Here is a 25,516-nt window from a genome sequence, read left to right on the forward strand (position 1 = left end):
GTGGTAGCCATGTTAGTCTGTATCAGCAAAAAGAACAAGGAGTACTTGTGGCACTTTAGAGACTAAAAAATTTATTTGAGCATAAGCTTTTGTGGGCCAGGGGTATTAGAGATTCAACTTTGAGTCATTTGGTCAAAGTGTTCCTCAGTTATAGCCCTCCTTCCAATAAAAAACTGAGTTTCACAAGCCAAGTGCTCTGAAATCCATGTCCAAATTCAGGGCTGTCCCAAGGCCTATGCAGAATATGCAGCTGTGTAGGGCACCATGAAACTTGGGGAACCAAATTGCCCCAAATTTCATGGTGCCCTAGGCAGCTGCGTGCTGCATATGTGGCAGCACCAGCTTCAGAGGCCAGCCCTGTCCCCCGGCTGGGGATAGGGCAGGGCCGTCCCTAGGAGTGTGGGGGGACCAGAACAACTCTCTCCACCCTGCCTCTTAGTATTCCTCCCTGCTTCGCCCCCGGCCAGCCCCCTTCAACCTCTTCCCCCAGCGACGGATGCAGCCCGGAGGATTAGCAGGGGGCCTGCGCCGGCAGCAGGGGTCGGGCCTGACCCCACACTCACCAGCAGCAGCAGAGCAACCTGGTCCCAACTGGCTCCACTCCACCAGTTCCACTTCCCGTTGTCAGTGAGAGAGGGGAACAGCCCTTCCCCCTCCCACAAGCGACATGGCTGGGGCCAGGGCAAGGGAAGCAGAGTGGGCTGGAGCTGGGTCGCTCCACTTCTCGCTATTGGTGAGTGTGGAGGGCAGTCCTTTCCCCAACCCCCACCCCCATCTGAGCAACATGGCTGGGGTTGGGGGAGTGGAGCAGGCTGGGGCCAGGTCATTCTGCTTCCTGCTGCTGGCACTGGTCTCCCTGCTAATCCCCCAGGCCGCTCTGGGTCTCTGGGGCCCCCGAATGTGGCCCCCAACATCTTCTGCCTCCCCAGCCCCACAGGCCTTGAGCTCAGCCCAGACCCTCCGCAGAGGGGCTGGGGGGAGCAGGTGCTCAGACTGCATAGGGCACCATAATTGGTAGGGATGGCCATGTCCATATTATTCCAGTAACCTATGGAAGGTCTATAATATTTTCTCACCTGTTCTCTTCCCTCCATCTCACCCCATTTCACTTTTCCCTTCTCCGTGACATCCTCCCTCCTCCTCTTCTCTCATTCTGGGCCTGTGAAGAGCTGATCCAGACAGCAAGGGGATGGTCTGTCAACAAGACACAGAAAGCCATGGCCTCAGCAGCTCCCAAAGAGAAAGCATTAGAAGAAGCCACTTGCTCCATCTGCCTGGAGTATCTGACAGAGCCGGTGACCATAGACTGTGGGCACAACTTCTGCCGAGCCTGCATCACCCAGTACAGTGAGCACAGGGAGCCTGAATCAGGCACAAAGGTTCCCTGTCCCCAGTGCCGAGCTCCCTTCCAGAAACAGAAACTCCGGCCCAACACGCAGCTGGCTGATATTGTAGAGAACGTCAAAAAACTGAGGTTACAGCCAGGGAAAGAGCAGAAGAAAAATCTGTGTGAGAGACACCAGGAGAAGCTCCAACTCTTCTGTGAGGAGGACAGAGAAGCCATCTGTTTGGTGTGCAGAGAGTCCCGGTCTCACCGAGCTCATGCTGTGCTCCCCATACAGGAGGCTGCCCTGGATTACAAGGTAGGAATCACTGCTGCTCTTGTGGAAGGAATCCCATAAAGGCCTCATTATATTTCTCCCCAGAGCCAGCTGGTGGGATCTGAGTGGAAACTCACATGGCTTAAGGGAGGTGGATGATTAGGGGGCTGGAGCACATGACTTATGAGGAGAGGCTGAGGGAACTTGGATTGTTTAGTCTGCAGAAGAGAAGAATGAGGGGGGATTTGATAGCTGCTTTCAACTACCTGAAAGGGGGTTCCAAAGAGGATGGATCTAGACTGTTCTCAGTGGTAGAAGATGACAGAACAAGGAGTAATGGTCTCAAGTTGCAGAGGGGGAGGTTTAGGTTGGATATTAGGAAAAACTTTTTCACTAGTAGGGTGGTGAAGAACTGGAATGGGTTACCTAGGGAGGTGGTGGAATCTCCTTCCTTAGAGGTTTTTAAGGTCAGGCTTGACAAAGCCCTGGCTGGGATGATTTAGTTGGGTTTGGTCCTGCTTTGAGCAGGGGGTTGGACTAGATGACCTCCTGAGGTCCCTTCCAACCCTGAGATTCTATGATTCTATGATTCAGGGATCCAGGCACTGCCAGGTTGGGTAGTGAAGGATCCAGCTGCCAGTTGGGCAGAGAAGAGTATAGCCAGCCACCTCTGTCTATCTGCCAGGCAGGGCGTCTAGTGCGAGGTGACCACAGCTACCTGGGCACCCGAGTGGAGGATATCAGGGCTTCTGCCCTTCCCAATTCAGTGTGCAGGTGAGGCCCAAGAGGTTGGCTCAGACTGTGAGGTTGGGACTTGTTTGCTCCTTTGCAGTATCAGGAAGGAAGCACCTTGGATTCTCCATTTCACAGGCGTTTCCTGTGGATGCCCAGGCACAGCCCACTGTGGCTTTACTCAGCACAGGTGGAGTGTGTGTGTTGTGGATCTCTGTGAAAAGGGTTCTTTGAGGGGTGGGGGGCAAAGGAAGAGACGTGGAGCTTTTGGGAGCAGGCGAGGGAGGGGATTCCGTGTGGGATGTGGGGAGCTGCCTTGAGATGAGTGGCATCCCCCAAACAAGGGACACCCGAGAAATGAGGCGGGGGAAGGGGCATAGAGAAGGGGCCAGATCCTGAGTCCCAGATATCTCCTTTGTGCTGCTCCACAAACACAAAGATCCACCCCCTCTCAAGTCCTTTCCTGCCCTGGTGAGTGCTAGGGGCTTTTGGGCTGGGGCTGGGCTCGGTGTCCAGAAACCTCAGCTAAACTCCTGCATTCCTGAGACAGCTCTGAGTGTGGCAGCTGAGTGGGGAAGAGTCTCTCCCAGGATCAGCATCTCAGCCAGATGATGGTCCAGGCCCTGCAGTGCTGACCCTGCTGCCTTTGCCCAGGGCTTTGCTAGTGAAATGTGCATTTCACACAAGGCAGGACTGAGGCCACCCAGGGCCCAGGCTCCACACGCTGGCACCGGGCCCAGCTGTGACCCTGCCCCATTGGCAAGGGCTGTGGAAGGGGCCACCCACCCAACGGCTGTCTGCTTGGGGTGGGACTGGCAAACCTCTTTGGACAGACAGGTTGAATGGCTGGGTGCTCCCTCCCAATGGGAAGACAAGGGTCACAGGATCCCTTCTCCACACAGGACCAACAACAGAGATCCCTTCCCCCCATGAAAAAGAGAGAGCGAGAGAGAGAGAGAGAGAGAGGAAAAGGGTCAGAGTTCCCCCTACTCTATCAGCCAGGGTATCTCTGATGGGAAGTGGGGCAAGGACATCTGATCTGCTTCTCTCCTACCACACACAGAGCCCCCTGCTGGGGGCAGGGATTGGCAGGGCCCCAGATCAGTGTGGCTTTGCGTCAATTTCCCACAGAGATGAATGGGGCAGTCCCCTCTCAGGGTGCTTGGTTCAGGCTCTCTGCAGACTCAGGCAGGAATCTCTGAATCTGTCACATTCTGGGCACGTTTTCAATATTTTCTTTGCAATGCTGAGGATTTGAAATATCCTGTTTTTAATGGAAACCAAGAGCTTAATGTAATCACATTACTTCAGGAGCTACAGCCTAGACATGGGCCTATAGGACTCCTGCTTCATCCATCCCTGCCTTCTGCAGTCTCCACTCATTGGATATGCAGATTAATGGCTGTTTATCACACATGATGCCCCTGCAGGTGAAACTCCGGGGAGCCCTGGGACCTCTGAGGAAGCAGTTAGAGGGGTGCCTGGCATTGGCGTCCAAAGAGGAGAAGAAAACCACAGAGTGGCAGGTGGGTGTTTGCGTTTATCCTTCCCAAAGCCTTTCCCCCTGCAGCATTCCCAGGAATGCAGGGCTGTAGAGCTGCAGGCTGCAGTTCTGACTGTTTGCCTCGGGGTGGTGCCATGGTGCCAGGAACAGGAAACATCTCTGGTGGGGATCCCAGTGCAGCAACCCTGGGCAGAAGGGCAGTGACTGGTGTGTGGGCAGTGGCACAGACTCACCCCGGGGCTCTCTGGAGGCAGGAGGGAGATGGGTCACATTTACAGAAGTGGGTGCCGTGTTTGCATATGATCCCTTGCCCCATCGCACCCATGTGAAGCCAATTGGAACTGGCAGCAACAAGGATCAGGTTCAATATGTAGAGGTTCCTTTTAAGAATACAAAACAGAACTGGATTGACACCCCCTCCCAGTAATCTGGGAAAATTGAACACCACCCCCAGGCGCTCCTTGGAGGCAAACCTTCCCCTCTGACAAGCACTGAGTCTGGGTATGGCAAAGAAAACTTTTAATAAAAAGAGCAAAGGAATCCAACATTAATTTGGAAAAACATCACAACTACAATTCAAAAGCATGTGACAAAGAGCAAAATACCCATCCCAGAGTGCATTGGGCAGTGTCCTCTGCCTCAGTTTCTCACCTTGTGGTGTGAAAGTCTAACAAACTAATGTTCCTTTAACACATCACTGCCCCTCCCTCCACTGCACTCCACTCACAGCTGCTGTCTTTGGTCAGTGAAGACCCAGAGTTCAGAGGTGTGCAGGGGTGAAAGTAACTTAAAGGACTTACCCGTATGCCGGAGTCCTGAGTGGGGCATGGCCTCAACAAAGAGGCGTGGTCTCAACTGGAAGAGGTGGGTCCTTTCAAAATTTAAAGGCCCTGGGGCTCCGGCTGTGGCTGGGGGCCCCAGGGCTTTTAAATCACCCAAGACCTACCAGCTATAGCGGTGGAGATTTAAAGGGCCTGTAGCTCCAGCCACTCTGGCCCTGACTGCTGAGCCCCACTGCCGGAGCGCTGGTGGTGCTTTAAAGGGCCCAGGGCTCCCTGCAGCAGCCGGAGCCCCAGGCCCTTTAAATCACCGGTGGCAGGACTCCGGTGGCGCTTTAAAGTGCCCAGGGCTCCCCGCAGTGGCAGGAGCACTAGACCCTTTAAATCCTGACCCGAGCCCAGCTGCTGGAGCCCCAAGGCTCCAGCAGCCTGGCTCCAGCAGAGATTTAAAGGGCCAGGGGCTCCGGCCACTGCGGGGAGCCCTGGGCCCTTTAAAGCGCCACCGGAACCCTGCCACCCCGAGGTAGCAGTGGCAGGGCTCTCACAGTGATTTAAAGGGTTCGGAGCGCCGCACCAGACACCAGTAGGTTTCATTTGCACATATTTGTATTAATTTTCATACACATATTGCCCATTTATCCCACTCACACTCACTTCTGCATTGGTTCCATACATCCAACCTGCACTCATTCCACACTCACTGTCACTGACCCCTGACCTCTGCACCTACCTACAATTACTGCAGACAGTGCACCCAGACACCGCCCACACTGCATCCACCCCAATTCATCCTGCACCCACCCACCGACTGTTTTGTAAACACACACACATGATCAGGCCTGTCTAGAAAAATTTGGGGCCCAGGTACAGCATGTTTGCTGGGGCCACACCCCTTCTATTTCACCCCCATTTCATTCTAGTTACCGACAGTTTGGGGGCCTGCCTGAGCTGGGGCCAAGGTACAATTGTGGCACCTTCTCTCCCCCATCAGCCCTGCACACACTCCTCATGCACCCAGCCATGCACCTATAGCTGCCAGCTCTGTGGGTTTGCAGATCTTCTAACGCAGGGGTTAGCAACCTTTCAGAAGTGGTGTGCCGAGTCTTCATTTATTCACTCTAATTTAAGGTTTTGCGTGCCAGTAATACATTTTAACATTTTTAGAAGGTCTTTCTATAAGTCTATAATATATAACTAAACTATTGCTGTATGTAAAGTAAATAAGGTTTTAAAAATGTTTAAGAAGCTTCATTTAAAATTAAATTAAAATGCAGAGCCCTCTGGACCAGTGGCCAGGACCTGGGCAGCGTGAGTGCCACTGAAAATCAGCTTGCGTGCCGCCTTCGGCACACGTGCCATAGGTTGCCTACCCCTGTTCTAATGGGTGGACTGGGAACATCTGTAGTTTGTGGGGAAATCCCATCTGATTGGCTGTGTACTAGTGAAGGGCAGCCAATCAAAGCTACAAAATGTACTGATTGACAGCCTGGTCCCTCAGCCTATGTTGCAGATAGCGCTCCTGGGTCTTAGCTGCATAAAGGGCTGCCCCATTTGGTGCCTCCCATTACCCATGCACGACTGCCTCCATGTGCAACTCACTCCATGTGCTGCTCCCTACCCCATCCACGTATCACTGCCTTCATTTTCTGAATCCATCCCCCACACACATGTACCATGGCCTCCATGTGCTGGCCCCTATCCCCCCAATCTTGTACCACTGACTCTGTGTGCCAGTCACTCCCCTCCACTGGTCTGACTCCACACTGAACTCCCAGGTACAAACTGCCCCTTACCACAGGGGGTCTTCTGGGAGAGCACAGGTTTAAGGGAGTGGGCAGATGCTCCCACCCAGGTTCAGTGGTCAGGTGGTCACCAAGAGGGTGCCCCTGCCTGCCTTCAATCTGTTGAGAGCACCACAATCTTCAGGAGAGGGACACAGTCCTCTCATCCTGCCCCTCAGACCCCTCACAGAGAAGGGGAGGGATTGGAGGTGGTGATACAGGGGCAGTAGTTGGGGTGTAACCAGGTTGTTTTCTCAGGCTCAGAAGGACATATTCATGCAGTTTGTGATCCCTGCCGCCCATGACTAGCAGCCCTGCTCCCTGATACATGAGACACACCCAGCACAGCGTGTGCCCATCTCTGGCTCCTGGGGTTTGTTCCTTCTTCTTTTTTTACTAAAGGACAATGTGGAGAATCACAGACGGTTGATCACACGTGAATTTAAGAAACTGCACCAGTTTCTGAGTGAGGAGGAGCAGCTGCTTCTGCAGAGACTGGCGGAGGAGGAGAGGGAGATTCTGCAGAAGCTGCAGGACAATATAACAAAACTCTCAGAGCAGAGTGCTGCTCTGATCAATCTCATCATGGAGATGGAGGAGAAGTGTCAGCAACCAGCTGTTGAGCTGCTGAAGGTGAGACTGTTAACAACCTCCCCATCCCTTCCTGCAGCATTCAATTCTCTTGTCAGTGACTAGATCCCAGGAATTAGTGACAAATCCTATTTCCAGTGCCTGGTCTGACAGTTTACCAACGCGAACAGAAGCCCAGGTATGAGGCCCTATCAGCACGGACACATGCAGTTAGTGTTACAGGGAAATGCAGACACAGCAGGGCCTTTGCCTGTCTAATGGGTGGAACAGAAGGAGCAAGAGACTGACATGGTTCCTGCTTTGACTGCTGAAACCTGGCCCCATGTGGGTGTTGAGAAGGGACTCTGACCCATGGGGTAACGAGAGGGAGCCCAAATGAAAGGGCGGAGACTCATCACTGACCATTGATGCTGAGGGCCTCCATCTCTGGGTGCCAGCCTGAGACACCTGGGGCCTGATATTGGGAAGTGCTGAGCACCCACACACCAGCTGAAGCCAGGGCCAGCTCCAGGCACCAGCTAAGGAAGCAGGTGCTTGGGGCGATGAATACAAAGGGGCGACAGTCTGTCCACTACTGGGGCGGCATGTCCAGGTCTTTGGCGGGAATTCAGCGGCGAGTCCCTCTCTTCCTCTTCGAGCTGATGCCGAAGTGCCACTGAAGAGGAAGAGAGGGAGCGGAACCGCTGCCAACGAAGTTCCACCAATTGCCTTTTTTTTTGTTTCCGCCACTTGAGGCGGCAGAAAACCTGGAGCTGGCCCTGGCTGAAGCAATGGGAACTGCAGCTGCTCAGAGTGAGGATCTGTGCACTATCTCCTTTGATCTGCAGCAGGAAGCCGGACAGAGGAGTGTTAGGGATGATCCTATTTTCTTTATTCTAACAACGCTCCTTGTTCAGAGCATTGCGTTCTCCCAGTCTGTGCCATTGTCACATGACACTCAGCTCCTCCTGAGAGTCAGAGCCAGGGAGATGGGGCATCCGAAATCAGTGATCACTGTTGAATGTCCTGCACAGAAGGGGCTGGCCCTGATTTGTTAAATGTTGTGGATTAAATCTGATAGAGAATGGAAAGTCACTCAGTATTTTTGCACCTGGTGTTAACTCAGCTCCCTTTCTCTCTGTTTCCTCTCAGGATATGAAAAGCGCATTGATCAGGTCTGTTCCCATTTCCATTTCTCCTTCTATTCACTTGAGTGATGTGGGTTCCGAGCAGCTGAGTGATGATGAGACGTTGTCTTCACAGGAATGAGAATGTGACACTCCAGCAACCAGGAGTTGTGTCTCCTGCCCTGAAGAACGTGTATAAAGTCTGCCTTGACATGAGGGAAATGCTGGAGAGGTTCACTGGTGAGTGAGAGCTACTGGGATGGGTTTCCTTTACATCTGGCTTGGGAGGAGAATTGATTAGTGTTGTGCATGGGGACAAATGGAGAGGATCACATTGTGACTGGCAGCCCGGCATGGCAGCAGCACTGAAGCCAAGGCCAGCTGAGCTCTCTGAGCTGGAGGAGGAGCAGGAGGTCTCCCTGCTCTGCTCTGCTCTGCCCTGCTGCTAGGCTGTTAAGTCACCCTTAACTGAAAGTTCTCTCTCCTGGCCTCAGGGGTTCTATGATAATGATTTTTAGCATTCAAGTATCTGCTTACACCTTCTCAGCTAGTTTTAGGTTTTTCAAGTTGCTCCTTCCTTTGTTCTGCTGTTCAGACAGTTTTGCTTTCTGTATAGCTGTGGCTAGACTTAAATCTCTCTTCAATTGTAGCTGCTGTGAAAGCTTTTTATCTATTAACCCAATAACCAGCCTGTCTCTGACATTTTCATGTTTTGCAGTTTCAAAATCACAGTTTTCAGCCAATGCATGCAGAACTCTAATAAAACATTCAACATTTCCCCTGGTTCTTGAAACAAGCTCTTTCTTAAAGCATATTTCTCTTTGTGACTGTCTTTGGTAAAGTCAAAATATTTAAAGATATGCTTGCCTACTTCCCCATAGTATAAATTAAAGAAGATACCTGTATATCTCCAGTTCCCTTGTGGACCTTGTTTGCAATGAGAAACCTTGAAAAATACACTTCTAGTCTGTCCATTGTGAAGATTTGTCAAAGCTCAAGTTCTCTGGGGCATTGAAACATGGCATGTTGATGAGATCCTGCAACCTTTGTTGCTTTTTTCAATCGCTCTGCCACCCCTGTTGGTTTGCTCCTTCTGTTTCTGCTGTCCTCTTGTACTAGTTTATTTCTGCCACCATGTCATGCTTCTGTACCAAATATGGGCTGGCTACAGAACTTCCTTCTGATTCAGAAACACTTCAGATGTCTTTAATATAAGATCCTTTAATGCACTACCAGGTATCACTGATAAATGCTACACACAGTGCCACTTAGGCTTGGGCTACACTACCAGGGGGGTTTGAACTAAGATAGTTAACTTCAGCTACACTATTCGCATAGCTGAAGTCTAAGTATCTTAGTTCGACTTACCTGGCCATCCTCACGGCGGCGAGTCAACCGCCGTGGCTCCCCTGTCGACTCCACTTATTTCTCCTGTTGAGTACAGGCATCGATTTGGGGATTGATGTATCACGTCTAGACGAGATGTGATAAATCAATTCCCGATACATCGAATACTACCTGCCAATCCTGCGGGTAGTATAGACATACCCTTAGCAGCTGAACAATATAATACAATTTAGCATTCCATTACAACTGGTAGCCAGTATCAGGCGGCCTCACGGTCTCTCCAACAGCAGCCCCCAGGATACATTCACACATGCGCCCTTTGGGGTCAAGATCATCTTTCATTCAGACTAGCTCCTTGTTAGTGTTTCTAATTACTGCTGGACACATCTTTTTTTTTATTGTAGCCTGCAGCAAAGGAGCTCTAGGAGCCCATTTCAGATCCTCTTCCAACCACATGACTTTGTGCAATTTTATCAGCTGGAAAATCACCTTTCTGCTCCACTCCTGGGGGGACAGCATTTCCTTTAGGATGGATTTCTTTTTAGCCCAGCTCTGGTTGGGGCTTTGTGTTGCTTGTTCAGGCCTCTCGAGAGGAGAGGTCCCTGTCTCTTCCTGTCTTATTTCAGCTTCCTCTTGTTTTTCTGTCATTGACATGGTGGCTTTTCCCTTCAGCAGGTGGAATCATAGAATTCAAGATCAGAAGGGACCAATATGATCATCTAGTCTGACCTCCTGCAAGATGCAGGCCACATAAGCCGATCCCCCCACTCCTTTAGCAAGCGACCCCTGCCCCATGCTTCGGAGGAAGGCGAAAAACCTCCAGGGCCACAGCCAATCTACCCTGGAGGAAAATTCCTTCCCGACCCCAAATATGGCGGTCAGCTGAACCCCGAGCATGCGGGCAAGACTCTCCAGCCATACCCTCTGGAAAAAGGTTAAGAATATCATATCATTGACCCATTGTACTATTTACCAGTGTGGCACTTAATTAACCTATTGACTAAGCCCGGTATCCTATCATACCATCTCCTCCATAAACTTATCTAGCTTAATCTTAAAGTCATGGAGGTCCTTCGCCCCCACTGTTTCCCTCGGTAGGCTGTTCCAGTATTGCACTCCCCTGATAGTTAGAAACCTTCGTCTAATTTCAAGCCTAAATTTCCTGACTGACAATTTATATCCGTTTGTCCTCGTGTCCACATTAGCACTGAGCTGAAATAATTCCTCTCCTTCCCTGGTATTTATCCCTCTGATATATTTAAAGAGTGCAATCATATCTCCTCTTATCCTTCTTTTGGTTAGGGAAAACAAACCGAGCTCCTCAAGTCTCCTTTCATACGACAGGCCTTCCATTCCTCGGACCATTCTAGTGGCCCTTCTTTGTACCTGTTCCAGTTTGAATTCATCCTTCTTAAACATGGGAGACCAAAACTGCACACAATACTCCAGATGAGGTCTCACTAACGCCTTATATAATGGGACTAGCACCTCCTTATCCCTACTAGAAATACCTCGCCTAATGCATCCCAAGACCGCATTTGCTTTTTTAACGGCCACATCACATTGCCTGCTCATAGTCATCCTACGATCAACCAGGACTCCTAGGTCCTTCTCCTCCTCCGTTACTTGCAACTGGTGCGTCCCTAGCTTATAACTAAAATTCTTGTTAGTCATCCCTAAATGCATAACCTTACACTTCTCACTATTGAATTTCATCCTGTTACTAATACTCCAGTTTACAAGGTCATCCAAATCTCCCTGGAGGATATCCCGATCCTTTTCCGAATTGGCAATACCTCCCAACTTGGTGTCGTCCGCAAACTTTATCAGCCCACTCCTACTCTTGGTTCCCAGGTCAGGAATCCCCACCTCAGACAGCCCATCTTCCATCCAGCCGTCCTGTACCTCTTCACCAGTGGTTCCCAAACTTTAACAACTCCTTTCACTAAAATGTAAAATCTCACAAACCCCCTCCTAAAAATGAATATTTCCAGGGATTTTATCTTACCTGAGCATAAATTATAAAAGCAGTGATCTTGGAAATATGGACTTTGGTTTTTATTACATTCTTATTACACACTGTTTATTATTAATAATTACAGTATTAATTTTATTACATGATGAAAATGGCAACACTCTTCCAAGATGTCACTTTTGTAGTTTGTATCACTTTGATTAAGCCTGTTATAAGAAAAGTCTTCTATGTTTCATCAAGGAGTATCAGATATGAAAGAGCATGAAGGATGTAACCAACTCAAATAAAGAGTTCCTCCTACACAAGCATTCGGGTCTTGAGTAGTGCAGGCAAATGCATGTTACAACAAAGCTTAAACTTGTTCTTCATAATAATTTTAAAAACAACACTAGCAGCCTATTAAATTTTAAAAACAGAAAAAAATATCCACCTCCATTTCCATTTCTTATAAGGAGTCTTGAAGTTTAAATCTCTTCAGTGTGATGGAATGCGCTTGTTTTGATTAGCATAGCTCTTGGAAGTCCCCGGGACTCTGGGCTGCCCTAGGAACGGCTCTGTCCGTCATTGGGGAATTTTTTCCCAAGAACCCCCTGTAACATTTTGTGAACCCCCAGGGGTTCATGAACCCCAGTTTGGGAACCACTGCCCTACACCCACCGCAGCATTGTTCTTGTCTCAAGCTGGCTGGTATACCTCACTGCCCAGCAGATCCATTTTCTGGAGAAGCCACGCCTCCTCTCTCTGCCATAATTTCAGCTCTTTCCACAAGGCCATCATCTCAGCCTCGGCGCTCTCCTACTTTGTATTCATTTCATAGTTGAGCTTCATTCCACACTTGATTTTAAGCTGGTTCTAGGGCTTAACCAGCTCCTTCTGTGACAAACACTGTTGTTCCCCGGTTGCCTTCCAGTGCTGAGACAGGCCAGCTCCTGCTCTGCTGGATGGCTTGGGCTGAGATCCAGTCCCTTGGGGAGTGGACCTCCTCTAGCTCCTGCAAGGCCTCAGCCTTTGGGCTTCAATTGCTGAGCTTCTTGGTAACTAAAGCAGAATTTCTTTGCCAAACTCCTTTCTGAATGCCTTGACTCGTTTGTTATCCTTAGTCACAACCAGGTGGCTTCTCTCCTGATCTGTGAATAGCTCCTTCTGCCTGTGTTCTGATCACTGGACTTGTTCCTGTTGCTCGACCAGTTTTAGTAAAAAAGACACACCTGGGCCTGCAAATTACAGACCTGTTCAATAACCCTTTCAGAGCTCTTGTTGCACACATCTCTCAGGACAACCAGAATGTTTAAATCACATTTAGCTTTTCTCATGGCTCCTGTGTCTCAGAGATCCTGTTGTGCACTCAAGCTGCTGGTTGGACTGTTTTCTAATGGTGACAGGTTTCAGAGTGGTACCTGTGTTAGTCTGTATCAGCAAAAACAACAAGGAGTCCTTGTGGCACCTTAGAGACTAACAAATTTATTTGGAAAGTGGGTTCTAGCCCACAAAAGCTTATGCCCAAATAAATGTGTTAGTCTCTAAAGTGCCACAAGGACTCCTCGTTGTTTTCTAATGGAGTTCTTTCAGGCTACTGGAGGAACCTACTCAAACTCCACAAACTCCCATGTTTTGACTCTGAGTGCAAGATTAAGCATCTCCAGTAAGCAGAGGGACGTCTGAAATCCATGGCTGGCCTCACCTCCTGAATCTTATACCCCAGGGCTTGCTTTCTTAGCTGTCCATTTTGCCCACTACTAGAAACTCTTACTGCCCCAACATTCTTGTAGGGCAGCACCTTTTTATGTGCTCCTTTTCCCCATGCTTGAAAGAAATTAACACTGGAGGGTCACTCTTCCTGGCCCAAAATGAGGTTCCCACAGTTCTCTGTTTCAACTGTAGGCTGGGCCTGACATCCTCATGGAATATCTTTAATACCCTGGAACTCCCCGGTACTCTGAGTGTTCTAGAAACCAGGCTAGTCTCACTATCCTTGTTCTTGGGGGGTAGCCCCATCTTGCATTCCCATCTTGCCCATGGTTAGTTCACAGCATTAGACCAGCCCTATACCTTCTTCTCTGTCATTGTCTGTGGTGGCCAACTCTTTCAAGTCACTGAATCTCCTCGATGCATCACTGTCTGTTGAGGGCACTTCCCAAACTAGGAGTTGGAACTCCCAGGGTTGTTGCTGGGCCTCCAAACACCAGCTTCTGAGAATGCATGTTCCACCACCATCATGGAAGGGGTCTGCACCAGGCTGCTCTACCATCCCTCCTTGGTGAGATGGGGTCTTGGATTCCACTCCTGATACCGTGTACTTATAAGGCAGTGCCTTTGAGCACTCCCATCAGCTAGCTCAGGGTGTCCCTATAAGCACCCTGCCTAAGTTTACTCTTATTAGCACTCAGATTACTCAACGTAGTCTAAAAGGTCTGAGACAAAAGTCCTGCTGGGGTCCACTTTGAGTCCAAGTAAACCCTGAAATAAAATATTTTCCTTCTCTCGGCTCCAGTCCCTGGCTCTCACTCAAACTCCTCACTCTCCTCAAGTCAGGAGCCCTCAGCCCTTCTTCCCAGAACTAGGGTCAGGTCAGATTGTATCTTTATTCCCTGCTGCCTCATTTGCAGCCAGGGGTGCTGGAACAGGGGGCCAAGGGGTGATCCCCCAACTTTTTCCCACCTGTAAGGATGAGAGATGGGGGGCGGGAGCAGAGAGGAGGGAGCAGAGAGGAGGGAGCAGGGGTCTTGGGGGAAGGGGCAGTGTGGGGGTGGTGCCTCAGGGGGGCGGTGTGCAGTAGGGGCAAGCCTGCATTTCAGGAACCTGTGGCACCCCACTTTTAGGGTGCTTCCACCACTCCTGCCTGCAGCCACTTTTTCTTGCCAGGAGCAACTCCCAAGGCTTCTGTTCTGCTGCTGCTACTGTGGCTGTCATTGTGATCCCTGGTGGCTCTTCTCCCTTAGGGGAGCCCCTCTGTCTAGAAGCATCCAGGCCCCTTAGTCTGGTGAGCTCTCCTGGGAACAGGGGCCGCTCTAGGATTTGCGTTGCCCCAAGCAGGGCGGCACGCCGCGGGGCGCGCTCTGGCGGTCGCCGGTCCCGCAGCTCCGGTGGACCTCCTGCAGACGTGCCTGCGGAGGGTCCGCTGGTCCCGTGGCTCCGGTGGACCTCCCGCAGGCATGCCTGCGGATGCTCCACCGGAGCCGCAGGACCAGTGGACCCTCCACAGGCATGCCTGCGGGAGGTCCACCAGAGCCACCTGCTGCCCTCCCACGGGACGCCGCCCCAAGCGCGCGCTTGGCGCGCTGGGGTCTGGAGCCGGCCTTGCCTGGGAATCCTTTTCACCAGCAGCTTCCTCTCAAGAGCAACCCCTTCAGCGGAGCCCTAGGAGAACTGCCAACCAGTCAAATGGGGATTTAATTACTCCCAGGTGGGTCTGGGTTGGCTCGTTCTCCCTCTCAGGCACCTGTCAAAGAGCCAGACCCCATGACACTCAGATATTGCTCTGGGAGTGATTGAGCTTTGCTCAGCTCAGGCCAGTTCCTGACCTACATACAGTTAAACCTGATCAGCCACATAATAGAGCTCGGAGTTTGCTCTAGGATCATTACATTGGTTTTCAAAGTGATTAAATTAATTCAGTGCACATTTCTCATATGGCCAGTCTCTGAGGCTTGCTCACAAGTGGAGCAGGCTCTGCAGGTACTCTGGCCTCATCACCCTGTTTGTCTGCAGCAGGAAAATACGGCCTGTCCCACTCCTCACACCCACACACAACATGCTCCCAGCAGCACAGAGATGTCACAGCCACTCTGTGGTTCAGACTGGACTGGAGCAAGGCTGATCACTGTGAGGCCTTGCACCGAGTCAGCCTGCACTGAGGTCGCTGTCATAACAGCCCCAGAAGTGCACACAGTACCCAGCGCTATCCCACAATGCTCCTGCCCCGTCAGTGATGGCTCTGACACCGGGCACCGGCTCTGTCACCTGTCAAGCTGGCTACACCCAGGCTGAGAGCAGCATGGGCAGCTCCAAGACCCCCTCTCCTCCTAGGGTAGAAGGGGGTGAATACCAGCCCTGCCCCCTCATCCCAGGGGCACACCAGGTGCCAGGTGTGCAGAGCTCTTCAGGTGGAGACACTTTCACGCTGACCCAAGAATCAGTGCTGGGAGACCCCACTGCCCAGGAGGCAGAAGACTCTCACTTCTCTGCCCTGGGAGGTGACGGGAGGGGCCAAGGGGCTGCTGTTCCCCATCCCAGGAATGGGTTGAAAGAGACATGGACACAGACAATGTCCCCGCATGCTCTGTGAGGGGCAGACCAGGCTCTCACAGCAGGTGCAGCCTGTCACCATGGCAGGGGCAGAGAGAGCGGGGCCAGGAGCAGAAATGCTGTCAGAGCTCAGGGTCCCAGAAAAACCTCTTCCCATCAGGGCTTGCGGAGCCTGTAAATGCTGTGGGGAGTGTCTGGGCAGCACCAGCCTGGAGCAGCTGTTTGAGGAGGGCATGAGCCCTGCAGAGTAACTGGGCACCAGGTCAGTGCCATGGGCCAGAGATCTCCGTGGAGGGAACTCACACACTCTGCTGACAAAGCTGGTGTGTCTAAATCCCAGGGGAGGACAAGGGGGGTTGTTATTATGGAGTCTGGTTGTGACCCCAGGGCTAAGGCTGGGAGACGCTTCCCATGTTAACTCTGATCATCCCCCCTCTGCCTGTGACATTAAACTACTACCCTCCTGCAATGTCTCTTTAGCGATCTCCATCCTGGGGAGAAAACTCTGGACTTTTCAGGCCAATTTGGCTGGGTCCAGGGAGAAAATTGTGTGTTTGGCTATGGGAAAAGTATCACGTTTAAACACAAAGTGTTCATCTACACAGCCAATGGCAGCGAGTCTCAGAGCCAGGGTGACAGACATGGGCTCGTGGGGTTTGCACTTCTTCATTAAAAACAGGTGTGTAGATGCTGTATCTCAGGCTGAAGCTTGGGATTTGAAGGACCCTCTGCCAGTGATGAGCTGCCAAAATATTAACAACCGGTTCCCTCCTCCTCACCCCATGAGGGGGTCATGCCCCCCCCAGGACTCATGCCCCATCCAACCCCTCCATGTTCCTTGACAGCCCCCCCCCCAGACCCATGCCCTATCCACCCCCCTTCCCTGTCCCCTGACTGCCCCTTGCCACCCCATCCAACCCCTTCTCTCATTCCTGATGGCACCCCAGGACCCCTACACCCCATCCAACCACCCCTTCTCTCTGTCCCCTGACTGTCCCTGGAATCCCTACCCCTAACTGCCCCCACCGCTCCATCCAACCCCTGCTCCTTTCTGACTGCCCCCCCGACCCTTACCCCCGTTCAATCCCCCTGTTCCCTGCCCTCTGACCGCTCGGACACTAATCCACCCCCCCAACTCCCCTGCCCTCTTCCAACACCCGCTCCCTGCCCCCTTACCGCCTGCCTGGAGGTGGGGGCCCAGCTGGGCTGGGGCTGGGACCAGAGCCACCCAACCGACGTCGGTGCCGGACCCGGGTCCGGGCAGGAGCCGCGCTGGACCCGGCCGGACCCGGGCAGGAGCCGCCCCGCCCCGCCGGACCCGGGGACCGGGCCAGACCCGGACCCGGGCGCCGGGCAGGAGCCACGCCGGACCCGGGGACCGGGCCGGACCCGGACCCGGGCAGGAGCCGCGCCGGACCCGGGGACCGGGCCGGACCCGGACCCGGGCGCCGGGCAGGAGCCGCGCTGGACCCGGGGACCGGGCCGGACCTGGGCGCCGGGCAGGAGCCGCACCGGACCCAGGGACCCGGCCGGACCCGGACCCGAGCACCGGGCAGGAGCCGCGCTGGACCCGGGGACTGGGCCAGACCCGGACCCGGGTGCCGGGCAGGAGCCACGCCGGACCCGGGCGCCGGGCAGGAGCCGCGCCGGACCCCGCTGCCGGACCCGGACCTGGGCGCCAGGCAGGAGCCGCGCTGGACCCCGCTGCTGGACCCGGACCCAGGCACCGGGCAGGAGCTGCGCCGCGCTGCCTGGCGAGGTCGCAGCTGGACCCGGGGGGCAGGAGCCACGCTGCCCGGCCCCAGGGTCCGGCCACGACCTCGCCTGGCGGCACGGGGCCTGGAGCCCTCCTCCCGCTGGCGCCCCCACCCCCTGGCCCCAGCTCACTTGGTGGAAGCCTTCTCAGCCCTCCCAGGCTTCCCGCGTGAACAGCTGATTCGCAGGAAGCTGGGGAGGGGGAGGAGAAGCCGGAGGAGCTTCTGAAGAGGAGGCAGAGGCGGAGTAAGGTGAGCTGGGGCCGGGGGAAGGGTAGAGATCTGCTAGATCTTTTGTTAAATTTAAAAGCCCTTTTGGAAGTAGTTGTTCCTCCAGGAACAACCGGTTCTAAAGGAGCTTCTAAATTTAACAACCGGTTCGCGCGAACCGGTGCGAACTGGCTGCAGCTCACCACTGCCCTCTGCTCCCTGGGCTTCAAAGCCCAAAATCCAGCCTGAACCCAAAGATCTACATGGCTATTTTTAGTGCTGTAGAAGGAGCCACTCAATCTGTTGACCTGGCTCAGAGACTCGTTACCAGGGGCTATGTAGACAAACACAAAGAGTCTCCAGAGTTTAGCAGCTGAAAAATTATATTTCCAATTGATTGAGACTAATCCCGAATCCATGTTGAGTTTGATGGATAGTTTAAATGAACAGAAAAAGGTGCCAATGCTTCCCTTCTAACCTTTAGCCCAGTGGCTGGACCCTCAGCTGGGAGCCCGCGGTTTAATCCCCCCCATGTGGTGTGGGGAAGGAATTGGAATGTGGGTCTCCCCCATCAGGTGAGGGCTCACATCACTGGGCTTCGGGGTGTCTGATGTGGAGCTGCCTCAATCTCTGCTGCTGAAGATGTCCTCCTGTGTGTAAATACTGCATTAGGCACTAGGCCAGAGCATGGGAGTGAAAATGATTCTCCAGTCCAGTGGATGGGGCCCTGCCTGGGAGTCCCAGACTCCAGCTCCCCATCTCCAATGCCCCTGTAATTATTGATCCATAACCCCAGTGATGGGAGGGGTTACAGCTCCTGGCACAGCAGTGTCCCAGCCATGTAGATGCTCCAGTGCAAACCCCTAGTGCAGATGCTCTGTGAAGCTGTGAACTGGGACTGGCACCCTGTGCAGCTTATCCCAGATGGAGGGAGCAGTAAGTGGGGAAACAGCCCCTCCCCTCCCTCCTCACTGCCTCATTAGCAACAGCTCCTGTTCCCCCCAGTTACACCTCCCATAATCCCCTGCTGCCCACTCTGGCTATGCCCTGGGGGAAGGGCTGGGCCTGGTGACGGGAGGAGCTGGCTGTGGGCTGTTCCTGGCTGGAAGGTGGTGCCTGTGGAGCCAGCCGGCCTGGAGACTCCCAGCTGCACCCCCTGGGGCAGGGCTGCCCGGCCAGTGTGTGTGGGGCTGACACCGACCTGTTCCCAACATCTCTCTCAAAGTGCACTGGTTAAGGTAAAACATAAAGCAAGTTTATAAACTACAGAATGATAGATTTTAAATCATTATAAGTGATAGCAAACAGATCAAAACAGCTTGCCTAGCAAATGAACAAAACCACATTCTAAGCCTAATATACTAGGTTAGGGTTGCCAATTGTCTAATCGCACAAACCCAAACACCCTTGCCCCACCCCCTACCCCAAGGTCCTGCCCCCCCCGCTCACTCCAGCCCCCCTCCCTCTGTTGCTCTCTCCCCCCAACCCTCATTCACTTTCACCAGGCTGGGGCAGAGGGTTGGGGTGCAGGATGGGGTGCAGGCTTTGGGATGGGGGGTTTGGGAGTGTGGGAGGGGACTCCAAGCTGAGGCTGGGATAGGAGGTTGGAGCATGGGAGGGGGTTTGGGGTCTGGGATCCAGGAGGGAGTTTGGGTGTGGGAGGGGGCTCAGGGCTGGGGCAGGGGATTGGAGTGCAGGAGGGGGTTCGGGGTGCGGACTCCAGGAGGGAGTTTAGGTGCAGGAGGGGGCTCATGGCTGGGGCAGGGTGTTGGGGTGTTGGTGGGGGCTCTGGGAGGGAGTTTGGGTATGGGAGGGGATCCTGACCTCTGGCAGAGGGGTTAGGGTGCAGGCTCTGGGAGGGAGTGCTTACACCTTCCCTTGCCAGCCCCCACTATGTGCTTGTGGCATCCACCACTACCATCCTCCTCTTAATGGCTGCCAATTCTCTCACTCACTTGTTGCCCCCTGGGGTCTGCCCCTTCTCTCCCACATCTCCCTCTTGGTGTCCACCCCTGCCCAATCTCCCTCATACCCCTCTGGTGCATGCCTCACCCCCTTTGTCTCCAATCATCTGTGCCCTTCCCTTGTGCCCCCCTAGTCCCCTGGCGCATGCCTCTCTGTTCACCACTTGTATCCCCTGGTGCAACCCCCTTCCCTCTCCCCCCCTCAGTGTCCCACTGCCTGCCACTTCTCTTGCCCCCCTTTGGCCCCTGGCGCCCACCCCTCTCCTGTCTCCCCCAAAGCACCAGCCCCATCCCCTCACCCACCTTCTATCCCCTAGTGTCTGCCCCTTCTCTTTCTTTTTAGCCACCCAGCACTAGTTCCTCCCATTACCCCACTCTGTCCCCTTGATACCCACCCCTCTCCTCACTCTGCTTTGCTATCCAGTGACCAACCGTGCCCTAGCCACCCCCTATGCCCTGGGCTCCTGCCTCACTCTGTCCCCCTGGTGCTTGCCAATTCCCTTCCCCCTCATGTTCCTGGCACCTATTTCACTCCTCATTCCCCACCCCCTGGCACCTGTCTCTCTCCTCGACTCCCCTCTGCCCCCCTGGAGCCCACCCCTCTCCTCATTTCCCCTGCCTGTTAGAGCCCCCTCATTCCTTCACACACCTCTGCCCCCTAGGGCCCACCCCTTCCCTTGCTTCCCTGTGACTCTAGGGACTGTCCCCTTCTTCTCCCTGGTGCCCACCCCTCCCCTCACTCCCCACAGCCCCCTGGAACCTGTCCTTCCCTTCACCCCCCTCCTCTGTCCTCCTGGTGCCAGCTCCTTCTCTTGCCCCCCAATGCCCTAATGCCTGCCCTCCCCTTTCTCCACTATGCCCCTCCCTTTGGCCCTTTCTTCTCCCAGCATCAGCCTGTCCCCTCCCCATCTCTCTACTGCTGACCCCTCCCCTCCCATACCTCCATTGACAACTTCCCACCCCCACCCCTGTCCCTCCTGTCATTCCCCTCATGGGCAGACAGAGCCCTGATGCCCTGGGCAACAACCCCCAGGCACAGCAATTAACGGGGATGCAGGTTAATTTCCCTTTGATGCCAATGACCAGCCCCTGCCCCCAGCACTGACTCTGTGACTCTCTCCCCAGTGGACGTGACTCTGGATCCAGACACAGCTCATCCCAATCTTGTCCTGTCTGAAGATCGGAAACGTGTGAGACATGGAGACACACGACAGAATCTACCAGACAATCCTGAGAGATTTGATTGTTGTCACTGTGTTCTGGGCACTGAGGGGTTCACGGGCGGGAGGCGTTATTGGGAGGTGGAGGTGGGAGACAAGACTGACTGGATGCTGGGGGTTTGTAGAGAATCTGTGAGCAGGAAGGGGTGGGTCATACTCACAACTGAGGATGGATACTGGACCATGTGGCTGTGGCATGGGGAATACAAGGTCCTCACCTCCCCCCGAACTTCCCTCCCCGTGAGCATCAGGCCCAGCCGGGTGGGGATTTTCCTGGACTATGAGGCGGGCGAGGTCTCATTTTACAATGTGACTGACAGGTCCCATCTCTTCACTTTCACTGGCACCTTCTCTGGGAAGCTCCGCCCTTATTTCTGTCCTGGTCTCAATGCTGGGGGTAAAAATGTGGCTCCCCTGATAATCTGCCCGGTCCCAGCTCAGGCCATAGGGAATCTGTCTCTGACAGTGACATCCAGGGCAGAGAATGTCCCCTCCTCGTGCTGACCAGCCCCCAGGGCTGTTCCCATGAGGTATGTAATGACCTTGGGATTCTTTAAAACTCAAACTGATGAATGAAGCAGGAATAAAACTTTTAATAATATAAACCAGTGAGCACCTGTGGTGAGTTGCTGTGCCCAGCTACCCTGTGTTCTCCACCCTGCATCCCGGCACCTCTCCAAATTCCTGTCCTCATCATACTAACCCTTCCGAGGGAGCAGGGCCGTCCTTACCCTTATGCAAAGTACGCAGCTGTATAGGGCACCAGGAAACTTGGGGCACCAAATTTGGGGGGGGGGCGGTTGTGTTGGGCCCCAGAATAGCTAGGGACAGCCCTGTGAGGGAGCCTGGCTAAATTTATAATCTTGCACAAACTGTTCTTGTGGACAGGTTTCAGAGTAGCAGCCGTGTTAGTCTGTATCCGCAAAAAGAACAGGAGTACTTGTGGCACCTTAAAGACTAACAAATTTATTTTAGCATGAGCTTTCGTGAGCTACAGCCCAGTACAATTGTTTATAAAACGAGTGTGAAGGACAGTCAGAGAAATGCTCCCACCCGGCCCTGTTTGAATGCAGCGAGCCATGAGCTGAGGGGTTCCACATCTCTTGGAAAGGCACTGACCTGATTCAGCCATAGCCCAGAACACTGCTGAGCTGGGAGGACATGTCGATACATGGGACATTGGGAGGGGGTTGGCTGGTTTAGGAGATGAAGTTGCTGCCCCTTATTGGACAGCGTTTCTCTGGGGAGCACTTGGCAACTCAGCCCCCAATTCCCTACAGCCTGTCAGCGTGTGCTTGAGGCCCATTGAACTGACCAGAGAGACAGGGCCCCACTGAGTATTACCTGTCCAGAGTGGGGGCTGTGTGTGTGCAGGAGGGGGCAGGGGCTCGGGGGATTCCCACGTCTGCTCAGGGCCATTTACTGAGTTATGCGACTCCCAGAGAAAAGCAAAGCCTGGGAGCCCAGTGAATGTGATGGGGCCAGTGAGTGAGGGGAATGTCCCGGCATTTCCTGCCCTGGGGGAGTCTCTGCCTGTGTGTTTGTTCCACCATGGCCACAAGGCTCTCCCCACCCCCATGTCCTTATTGTCTTTGCCTGGAACCTGGTTCCAGTGTGATGGAGGGTGGGGTGGGGAGTGGGGAGAGCTGGTGTTATACCAATAAAATAAAAACCAGCAGGATCTTATTAAAGGGGATAAGACATTTATGTCACATTTATTGTAAATACAATAATAAAACAAAAGATAAGAAATAAGTAGTAATAGGAATAAGTAGTCAAACAATGTTGTTTACTCTTATGTACTTATATATATTCATTCATACAATCATTCATCCAAGTTCTGTATAAATGTTATAGTTACCAGACTGGAAGTTGCTCGTGACAGAATACTGGCTGGCCAGGTATCCTCTCCACGAGAGTGGAGCCGAGTCCGTGTCAGATGCGCACCTGATGCTCCTGGAGGGTGGCAGCAGAATCAGAGACTCAAAGTTCTTAGTCTTTAGAGTCCATTTTTATAGGGATTTATTCCTATGTCAGTCTAGGGGAATTGCTTCATCCTGCTGTTGCTGAATCAATCAGCAGGTGGCACATTCCTGATGGCTCCGTGCTGTCAGATGTTGGTTTTTCTCATCCTTTGAGATGGTGGGGTGGATTCCAGTTTGCCCTCCGGGGGTCATCTGGTTGTTCCCACTTGACGCCTTCTTCGGCCAATGCATACCACATTCCTAGGCTGGCACGTCCCTGATCATTCATGTAAACCAAGCATTTGTTCACATACATTCTCTCTTTTAATCACATTTAGTTTACTGTCTCCACCACTTTCGGGATGTTACTAATTTATTTGAGACTCCCTGCCCTTTGATTACAGAGGGAGGGGTTTTTTCTGTGCTGCCTCTAAGAGCAGTTGCCATTGCAATGTATCGTTTTGTGTGGAGAGTTAATTAACGGCTTACCGCATTTGTTTACACCATATCAATTACAGAGTATTCTTAGAGAACAGAGTTAATTGACTGTTTGCAAGTTTTAAATAGCAATAAAGTATCTTTCTGAGAACAGATGCAACCAATGGCTTATAAATTTTACAGATAGTAGCTTGTAAATTAACAATAAATCCAAGAGATCTTTTACTTGGTAATGCTATGTCTCAGCCCTTCCTGGAAGGAGATTGGAGACCTGCACCAGGCATCACGAATAGTCAGTAATAAGATACAGCAATGAGGAATCAGGCACTGTGGTGAATTGAAAGTCAGAAACTGAGGTTACCAGCCCCAGCCCCTGTACCTTTTGTGCAGAAAAAAAATGCATGTAGGCCACACTGCCGAGGCAGATGATGTCTGTCTGTCCCCATGTGCATCATGTGCTAGGAAGGGGTTATCACCACTTGTAGAGGATTCTCCTAACCAGAGAGCCTGTGCAGTTCAGCCCGAGCTCCCTGAGAGAGAGGCATAGTAGCTTGGCCATGTTCATTGGTGTGTCCATGTCCATTGGGGTGTATATGTCCATCAGTGTGTACATGTCCACTTGTGTAACCATGTCTATCACTAAGCCCATGTCGACTGAGGTGCAGACATCCGCTGGCATGGCCATGTTCACTGGTGCGTCCATGTCCATTCATTTGTGCCTCTCCATTTGCGAGGCCACATCCATTCATTCCTTCTGAGACTGAATCTTTGTCCATCTGGGCTGGCCTGTCTCAGATATTTCTATAGCACCCAACCAACTGCCACAAAAGGCACCACTAACAGAGCCAAATACGCATAGTGGGTGGAATTTGTTGAATCTGAAATAAAACCACAAATAAATCAAAGACTGAAATATCCTGCATTAGTCATGTGCTGGAATATGTGTTATCACTGGAAGAAGTTTCCATCACTTTTCTTCCCTGCTCCATAGTGTTCCAGGATCAATGCAATCTCAGGTAGGGTGTGATTTTGTAAGTTATTGCGGAACTCAATAGTCCGCAGCATTGGGCCCTTATTGGGAACTTGAGGAATGCACAGTGAAATACTAATAAATAATATGAATTATTTGCCTTTTTACCCACGAAGCCCAAAGCTCTTTTCCACCAGTAACTAATCATCACTAGTTACTGGGAAGTAGGTCAGTATTACTATTAGAGCTGAGGGAATAATTTGCAGTGAATAACCTTAATAAGTTTCCCACACACCAACTGTAAAATTAATTCTCCTTGACTGCACAGTTCACTCCCAAGGAAGGCACCAACTGCAAAATTCTTGACTTTCAGATTCAAATTTATATCTGAGTATCTATTTGCAGTATTGTTGTAGCCTTGTTAGAGAGACAAGGAGGGGTGGAAGGAGGTAATATCTTTTATTGAAAACTTGTGTCTCTCACCACCAGAAGTTGGTCCAATAAAAGATATTACCTCTCACACCTTGTCTTTCGGATATCTAATTATTTGTCAGTTTCACTAGTGAATAACTCCCAGGCTGCAGACCAATCATATGGAATAGACGATTTGTGCTGTAACCTTCTTAACCGTACATGGCACAAGTTTCCAATTGTATACTTGACTGTAAAAAGTCCCAACTTGTGTGATGTTTTATTGTTATTCATTTGTATTATGATAGCACTGAGAGGCTCCAACCCATATCAGGGCCCCATTCTGCTGGGCCCTGCACAGACAGAGTGAGAGATAGCTCTGATCCTGAAGAGCTCACACACTAAATAGACAAGAGAGACATAGTGCAGGAGGGAAACTGGTGGCAAAGTGACTCACCCAAGGTGACACAGCAGACCAGTGGTATAGCTGGGAACAGAGCCCACATCTCTTAGTGCAGTCCCATGCCTGCACCACTTAACTGCACTATATCTTCTTTAACCACATTTGTCATGCAATCAGGAAGTAAAAACATTGTCATGTGATTAACACAAAAAATCTGTGGCAGGGCTTGGTATAGAACCAAAGAGTCCTGGCTCCTAGACCACTGCTCCAACCTCTAGACAGACTGCCTCACACATTGCCTCTGCTTAGAAAATACAGTTGTTCAAGTGGTGAAAATATCCAAAGGGAACTTAACATTAAACACTTCCCATGTGATATCTGGGGCCAAGGTGAGCAGAATACATCTGGACTCCATGGGCCTATGGAGACAAATCCACTGGAATTTTGCACAGGATGGGACATCATCCAGAAACAAGTTTCCCAAATGTTTGAGGAACATATGGCATTAACCAGATAGAGGG

General features: G+C 52.2%; 1 protein-coding gene across 3 annotated transcripts in view; it reads left to right on the forward strand.

Annotated features, from left to right (window-relative positions):
- The window catches only part of LOC123345415 (E3 ubiquitin-protein ligase TRIM39-like), a 35,421-nt gene extending 13,063 nt beyond the window's left edge, over window positions 1-22,358 (forward strand). The window contains exons 2-7 of one of the 3 annotated variants that reach the window (XM_044982272.1): window positions 1,168-1,643; window positions 3,764-3,859; window positions 6,800-7,030; window positions 8,120-8,142; window positions 8,231-8,334; window positions 20,715-22,358. In XM_044982272.1, the coding sequence (XP_044838207.1) occupies window positions 1,218-1,643; window positions 3,764-3,859; window positions 6,800-7,030; window positions 8,120-8,142; window positions 8,231-8,334; window positions 20,715-21,313 (1,479 nt within the window). In that variant the 5' untranslated portion in view covers window positions 1,168-1,217 and the 3' untranslated portion in view covers window positions 21,314-22,358. The remainder of the gene's footprint in view (window positions 1-1,167; window positions 1,644-3,763; window positions 3,860-6,799; window positions 7,031-8,119; window positions 8,143-8,230; window positions 8,335-20,714) is intronic. The other 2 variants (XM_044982273.1, XM_044982274.1) reach the window with 2 other exon arrangements.
- The last annotated feature ends 3,158 nt before the right edge of the window (window positions 22,359-25,516 follow it).

Source organism: Mauremys mutica, chromosome 12 (assembly GCF_020497125.1).
Source record: "Mauremys mutica isolate MM-2020 ecotype Southern chromosome 12, ASM2049712v1, whole genome shotgun sequence".
NCBI lineage: Eukaryota > Metazoa > Chordata > Testudines > Geoemydidae > Mauremys > Mauremys mutica.